The sequence below is a fragment of the Condylura cristata genome, unplaced genomic scaffold (assembly GCF_000260355.1).
Source record: "Condylura cristata isolate star-nosed mole 26May11 unplaced genomic scaffold, ConCri1.0 scaffold00002, whole genome shotgun sequence".
NCBI classification, from domain to species: Eukaryota; Metazoa; Chordata; class Mammalia; order Eulipotyphla; family Talpidae; genus Condylura; species Condylura cristata.
In genome coordinates, this window is record NW_004567103.1 from 79,149,975 (window position 1) to 79,157,620 (window position 7,646).

Here is a 7,646-nt window from a genome sequence, read left to right on the forward strand (position 1 = left end):
CACCCCAACACTCACAGCACCCAGGAGACCAGTCCTTGTTTCTGCAGCTGCTCTCCCAGTATTGTTCCACCGGAAGAGGAGAGGCTTTTTTTTTTTCACTTCCCTAGCCCCCTAGAGCCAGGAACAGGAGAGCTTAAGTACTTCTGATTCAACATTCCCAAGGAAAGCACATTTACTGAACAGGATAGCCGTTTTGTTTCTATACTTTTAGAAAACTAAGCCAAGTCAAAATTTAAAAATTTTTATTTTTTCAAATAGATAATGCATGTACACAGTACAAAATTTAAAAGGTACAAAAGGTATACAGTGAAAAGTTAATTCCCATCCCTCTTCCCAGAGGCCACCAAGGATGCCTAGTTGCTGTGCATGTCCAGAGACACCCTGGCACAGCAAGCTGATGTTTGAGATACATGTTTACAGAGACACCCCCCCCCCCAATATACCCACTACACACACTTTTCTTCTTTCCTTCCTTCCTCTTTTTAAAAAAAAAAAAAACACAGCAAGAACTTCTTCCCCCTCTACTCCCAGCCCAACCATGTATGCTGGGCATCATTCCCTGGCAGTATATACAGGACAGCATCTTTCTTTCTTTTAAATTTCCTTTAATATTTCATTGTATGACTATGTCATCCTTTACTTAACCATTTTCCCATCTTGGTGGTAATTTCCAACTTTTCACTATTACAAACAAGGCTGCAAAGCAAATCTTTGCACAGAGGGATATTCTTAGAAGCAGTATTGCTGGCTCACAAGATTTGTGCATTTGCATTTTTGATAGCTATTGGGAAGCTGGAGGGTTGTACAGGCCAGACTCTGCCAACCTATTGAGGTCAGCTTCCCATTCTTTCAATCCATGTGGCTGGGTCATTTCAACCAGTCAAGTTACCTTTAGATTTCATGACATATTTTGAACTAAAACATACACGATCTAACCTCTGACATTAATGTGTTCCTTTCCTCTTTTATTTCCTTACATGGGGAACAAGGACATCTGTAGAACCTTTGAAAGGTTCTAACCTTTGAGGTCAGAAGACCCTCTAAAGTTGCTGAGTAAAACTGCCTCCCTGTTCTCAAATTCAGCATAAATAATATGGTTCCGCCTGCTGATGCAGGACACAAAGTTGCAATTTGGGGAAGCATTATATCCGACCACAATTCCTCAGTCATCCATTTAGCCAGACACTAGGACACAGCAGGGTGCTTGCTTTTGTGGCTCCAAAGTTACTCTCAAATCTCCCAGGAGACTAAGAGATTCAAACAGTGACTTTTGCCACCAAAGTGGGCAGCAGGGAAAGAGGAGGAGGTGATCAGGGCTGCAGGCTTGACACTGAACTGCTTTGTACAAGATGAGGTGGTCAGGGAAAGCCACCACCCACAATCTTGGAGCAATGGTCAAGACAGAGGCAACAGTAGAGGCCAAGTGCAGGTGTGAGCTTGTTATGTTGGAGGAAATGACGTAAGGCTGGGGTGGGGAGCCCCTAGGATTCCCTACATTGTCAAAGATACTGCAGATCAGCTACTCAATGTTTCCTGCTTTTACACATTTATTGTGTGAAGAAAGACTGTTATTAATACTTTTTATACAGCATTTTCATCCCATCAGCATATGTAAAAAAATATGCTCTGGAGTGGGGCGAAAGGACCAAGGGGGGGTGGGTGGCTGGGCATTACTGAGCACCCCAGCTGAGTATTGCCCAGCCACATGGACAGGCGGTGGGCACCTCATCCTACAGGCTGGTTACTGGACTGTAGCTCTTCTTTAAAGACTCCTTCAAGTCAACTATGGCCATCTCAGGCTCAGCCTAAGTTAACTGTGCAAACTTATTGCTGAAAGTACTTCCCTCTGACACCTATAGACAACAGTCACCTGTCGAGAGGGCACAAGTCATGCTGAGGCAGCAGATATCAAGGCGGAAAAGGTTTACCGGTCACCGCTTACTGTGGCAGTGCCCTTCCCCACAGGTCAGCTCTGGTCGTGACAGCCCTGACAGGCACCTCCTGGTTCAGCCTGAGGCCAGAGATAGCACTGTGTGAGGTAGGTAAGAAGAGGGCTGCTGAGACCCTCCCCACCCTCGGTTCCTGTTTCAGGAGGCCCTAAGGGCTCTGGCACTGTTGGGGGCATGTCCTCAGCTTGGGAAAGGCCCCCCCACTAACACTGGCCATGTGCCTCACGGTTCTGCTGACCAGGCTCAGTGGATACAGGCAGGACCTGGCTTCCCACAGAATACAAGCTGTGGACATGAACCGATTAAAGCCATAAGCTCAGCCCCTAAAAAGAGTTGAGGCTGACAAGCTTGGGAGACGGCCTGTCAAAAGGGAAAGATCCCTGTTGTGTTACTGTGACAGCTGTTCTCTAACACTTGGACCTCCCTCCAGTGCTGGTCACAGTCCCTCGTCATACACGTGAGACTGAGCTCAGGTCAAAGACAAGAAGTAGGCCCCAAGTTTCTCCCCAGATACTTTGTGATCATCTAGCTGTGTGCTGCTCACAGTGGCCGATTTTGGCTCAAACCAAAGCATCCCCATGTACTCCATGGGAAGCATGGAGGTAGGGATCCCTGACCCAGAGGCTGCTGGGAATTCCAGGGCCAGGCGGTCAGTCACAGGAGGGCTGCAGTTCGCAACCTCATGGTGTTGCCTGAGCAGAGGACACTGTTGCTTCCTGGGAAAGTCTGTTCTTCCTGAAGCATAAAAATCATAAAGGACGTTTCCCTCTTTTTAAAACCAGAAAAGCCTGTGGGCTTAGTGGTATACACAACTATATTCTTGGCACACATCAGGATGGGGTCCTTGGAGGTAACCCCTGGGGGACTTGATTAGGGACCCAGGGCATCTCCTGATAGAGGCACTGTCCACTGTGGGCATCTGTGGCAAACATACAGTGCTAAGACTGGCCCCAAGGTCTCATGCAAAGCTTGCTCAAGGAATGGAAACTATTATCTCTATTAGGCATTGATGATTAACAATAGGGAAAAGATACCTACTGGTATCTCCTGACACCAAAACCAAGCCTAAGGAAAATCTTCAGCCCCCAATACATGCCCTCGCTTTTAGAGAGACTTTCTGTGTTGGATTAGCCATGTCTTACCCAACACGATGTCAGTGACCCTGACTTGTCACCTACTCCTCTACCACCTCTGAACAGGTAAATATATCATCTCCTTACTGCTCAAAGAGCTGATGGTGAGCAGGCGGGTCTGAGAACTTCTCAACACGGTAATGGAGATGTTTCCCTGAACCTGCAATAATTTACAGTGACACTGCTCCCTCTTCCCTTTCCATTGCCCTCAAAGCGCCACCTGCTCTTCGGCAATTATTTGGCTCAACATTATGACGCCTTTTCAAACTCAAAAATGAGCACAGCCCAGGGGCCAGCCTTAGTAAAGTCACAGGCCAGTGAAAGCACAGCTTCAAATGCTGGCCCCTCCCAGCACACCAGCAGGGCTCACAGCTGCTCAGAAGCCAACGGCTGTTGCTAACCCAGCACTGGACTGTTATGTCTAAGTCCATGCATGTGACGTACATTAGGGGCCTGAAAACACAGTCAGCTGTGTGCTGCACCGAGTGCCCTGTTTTCCCATCATGTTTATGCTTTTGTTCTGTGATCCAAATGTGCAGGTTTATGTGGATGAAGTGCAACCCTGGTGCTGGGGTCTGCGAGATGGGTCTGAGTCGCCAGGCTCTGAGGGCCAGGGCAGGAGGGGCCCCAGGTTTGGTTTGGACTGTCTATTTCCAGGTGACAAAATGATGCCCTCAGCTCTTCCTTCAAGGCCCTCAGAGTCTGGTCCTCAGCCATCTCCTGGACTGGTTTCTAAGGCCTCCTGCAGAGTCTGGCCCATCTACTTCTCTCCCAACAAACATGCCTTGTATTTTCCCTGCTCCCTCTTGAGTTTTCAATCATAGTTGTGTCTACTGAAAATGGTCTTCTTACCTACCTCTGTCTATTAACATAGGTTTCCTCTTTTAGACCCCTCCACGAAGTCTCCCACATCCTCCACACACCTCACTGCTCTTCCTCTTCTGACATGCAGCGGTACCTGCCTGAAGCTGGACTCTTGGAATGATCACCTCTCTCCTGCCCAGGCTGCAGTGAGTGGCGTGTGTGCCCCCTCCCAGGCTTAAAGTGGACAGCAGGCCACATGGAACCTGCTTGCAAGCAGGGGACTGCACAGGCCAGCCCCAGGCTGGCTGTGACTCGAGGGAAAGTGGCCATGAAGGTGTCGTTATTTAAACATCCTCAAAATGAAGCCCTTGTTTTCAATTCTTGATGAAATGAACATGAGTAGTGTATAAGGATTAGGTTAACAACACTGGTATGTCACGCTAGTTGCTACATCATTAAGCCTACCAGCTGGCACTTCAGGGAGCCAGGAAGGAAAGGTACCATGGGCTGATGAAGGGCCCAAGTCACCAGCACTGACATGGCTGGTGACTGGTAAGAAAAATCCCAAGGTGGCCATGTTCTGGGCCCCAGTGGACGATACTGCTCCCTGGTCACTTGCTGAGTGTAGGGCTAAGTGACATACTTCTGTTTTCCTCAGTGCTTATTGCTCAATTAATACTTGTTGAACAAAGGAATTCCTCTTTATTCAGAGAACCCATACAAACACAGGAACCTTCATATCGGCAATGTTACTAGAGAAATAAAAGTCGGATCAACACAAAAACCAAGTCCCACCCATAATTCTTCACAGGATGATGGGTGTTATCCGGGCTGCATGTTTACATGGTCTATTCCATCAACAACCAACACAGAGATGAAATGGAAGCAAACAGGAGCAAGGACATATCCAGGGTGCTGGGAATCATTACACCTGCCTCTCTCTATTCAGGATCACAACCATTTCATGATCTTGTAGTTGACATATGGCATTAAAAAAAAAAATCGGTGACGCAGGATGATGGAGGGGAATGTTCAGGAGGCCTTGGCTTTCACCTTGGACAGCAGCACCTCGTTCTTGCGGCCCTCCTGGAGGGGAAGCAGAGTGGTGACTATGTTAGCACCCATGTGAGGCGCAGGAGGTCTCGCTGTCCGTCTCCCAGGCCTGACCACCTACCCCACTTCCTAGCTGGCTACACCACAGTGAAACATCCTTGGGCTATGCTGACTTCCAGTGTCAAAATAGCTGTAATGATGCTGAATTCCTGGATTATTCAGACTAAGATGAGGAGAGGATTGGGTATTATCATCCCAAAAGACTTCATGAGTCTCAAACATCTAAGGGAAGCAGAAAACAGAGACCGAAGTAAGCAGAGACCGGACTGCTACGTTGCAAAGTGGGGAGATGTTTGGAGACAGAGTCTAGGAATTTAGACAAAAGGCAGCTCTAAGTCGACATAGCAGGCAGAAGATCCAGAAAAGTTTTCAAGATGTTCCCAGTGTTGTTTTTTAAAAATATTTTTTAATTAATTTTTTTCTTACTTTGCTGTTGTCCCCATAGTTCTCCTGCCACTTTAACACCCCAACCCATCACCACATTCTCTTTGTGTTCATCCTTCCCCTCCTGTATTTTGCCCTCCTCCTTTGCTGTATGCCTCCATTCTGTGCTAGCATGCTAGTTTGACTTTGTCTTGATCTTTTGTTTGGTTTTCAGTGCACATAGAAGTGAGAACATCTGAGACAGAAAAGTTCGCATCTGACAGCAGCAGAGGTAGCTTTCAGGAAGAAACTCAGAGATGGGATGAGAGGTAGTCCTCAAAGAGACCATGCCCCTTCCTCACCTCCCCCTGAAAAATGAAGTGTATGAAATCTGTTACTCTGTGCTGAGGGACATTATTGAAGGGGGTCACAGGTCCCACCCCCTGCCTATGGAATCTGACCTCAGGTGGCTTGAAGCCACCTTTGCACGGTCAGACATCTTCACACCTGCCGAGCGGCCTCTGCCCCTTTGTTCCCACAGCCTGAGAGCTGAGTAGGCCCACTCCTGCTAGCACAAGTCTCCACCCCTTCCCTGGGCCATGTTACAAGGAGCCCTGCTTTAAACTGGGAGGTGATGGTGGTAGTACGAAGGTCCTGGAAGGTAGAGCTGAGGGCACAGGCCTCCAACAGCCAGTAAGTGGAAGTCCATTTACTGTGTGAGCAAACACCTTTCACTCTTAAGCATATATGCCAACATACCCCCAGCCACACTTTCCATCTCTCTGGGCCTGGCGGGGTACGCCTCATTCTCTATGGCCCCTTGTTTTCTTTGGTTCATGGCTGCAATGGTTCTGATTTTACTAAGACAGGTGCAGCTTGCACTTATCTCCTACTCAAGCTGGGGACCAGCCAGGCTCTTGGATGGGGAAGACTGAAATCTGTCCGAAGCAAGGTACCCTGGCACATATTAAGCACCTGTTTTTGGAGGAGATAGGCAATTTTTTTCTTGGGGGTTGGAAGAGAATGAAGGTCAAGTTGAGTAACATTTGTTCTAGAAAAGTTAAGAAGAAAAATTTCCTTTTAAGAATTAATTATTGAGAAATGTTCGGTGGGGGGAAACCTCAGCCTCCACTTTATCCCCCCAAAGGGGGAAAAGGCAGAGATGGAACAAGAACAGGCAGACAGACAGTGATACTGTAACACTGCTATGCTACTTGCCCCACTTCTGTGTATTTTGAATGTTCCCACAAAAAGATGAAACAATAAAATACAAATAAGTTTCAACTGTTCCACCCCGCTTCCCTTTTAAATGAGGCAAAAACAACTGAGAATCATCAAAACCCTCCTGCAGTAAAAAGCCCCCACCAGAGCAAAGTCTCACACCATATGAGTCAATGCTTGAATTTTTCAGTAAAGATATTCTAAGCTGTCACCTTATCTGTGCGAGTGCTTATTAAATTTCATGAGATCTACTGGAAGCCTTTGGGAGACCACAGAATGGTACTCTCTGTTCAAAGCAAACACAAAGAGTCCTGGAGGACTTACGTGGCACTTGTGAAACTGGGGCCCCACAGCCTTGCTTCACTTACAGGGAGTTCAGCTCACTTGAGAGGATGTACCCCCAGTCAGCATCATAAACATGTATGGTTTGCATCCATCAGTACTAGGCTGGAATTTAAATCTGGGTGAACTTGTAAGAGACTGTGGTTTAGAGACACTATTAATTAACGTTAACAGTGAGATTCAGGTGACTTCAGAGTCTATGATGTTCCCGGGTTGACTTGTTACTAGCAAACTTTCCGGGGAAGCAAAGATGGTGCAACTTAGAGATAACCTAATGTCCCCGTTCAAAGAAACCCTAGTATTGGTGGAGGCTGGAAGCCAGAATGAGGGCATGGCTTGGTAGCTCCATGGAGACCATGGGCATTACCGGTGCTCAATTCATGCAAACCAAATCCAACAAAGGGAACTAGAGGATGGCCAAAGCCATGCTATGGATGAGGACACTGTGCTCTGCATGAAGAATACCCACTGCCCAGCACAACTGCTAGGGACCCCTGTGATGAGAATACAGAACTCAGGAGGAGGCAGGTAAATTCAGGGGACAGACAGGTAAAGGGAGCAGAACTGAGAGGTTATGGGTAGAGATTTCACCCTGGGATAAAGGTCCACCTTTTCCAAACTGTTTTTCTACCATCAATAAGATCTTACCCACAACTGCAAGATATAAAACAGAATTACTTTGGCTAAAGAATGAGGATATAGAATGGGGGGCAGCAAGCAC

General features: G+C 47.3%; 1 protein-coding gene across 2 annotated transcripts in view; it reads right to left on the reverse strand.

Annotated features, from left to right (window-relative positions):
• Positions 1 to 487: 487 nt before the first annotated feature.
• Positions 488 to 7,646, reverse strand: part of CCDC93 (coiled-coil domain containing 93) — an 85,484-nt gene continuing 78,325 nt past the window's right edge. For both annotated transcript variants that reach the window (XM_012728032.1, XM_004674710.2), the window contains exon 24: positions 488 to 4,972. In XM_012728032.1, coding sequence (XP_012583486.1) covers positions 4,919 to 4,972 — 54 coding nt within the window. In that variant the 3' untranslated portion in view covers positions 488 to 4,918. The remainder of the gene's footprint in view (positions 4,973 to 7,646) is intronic.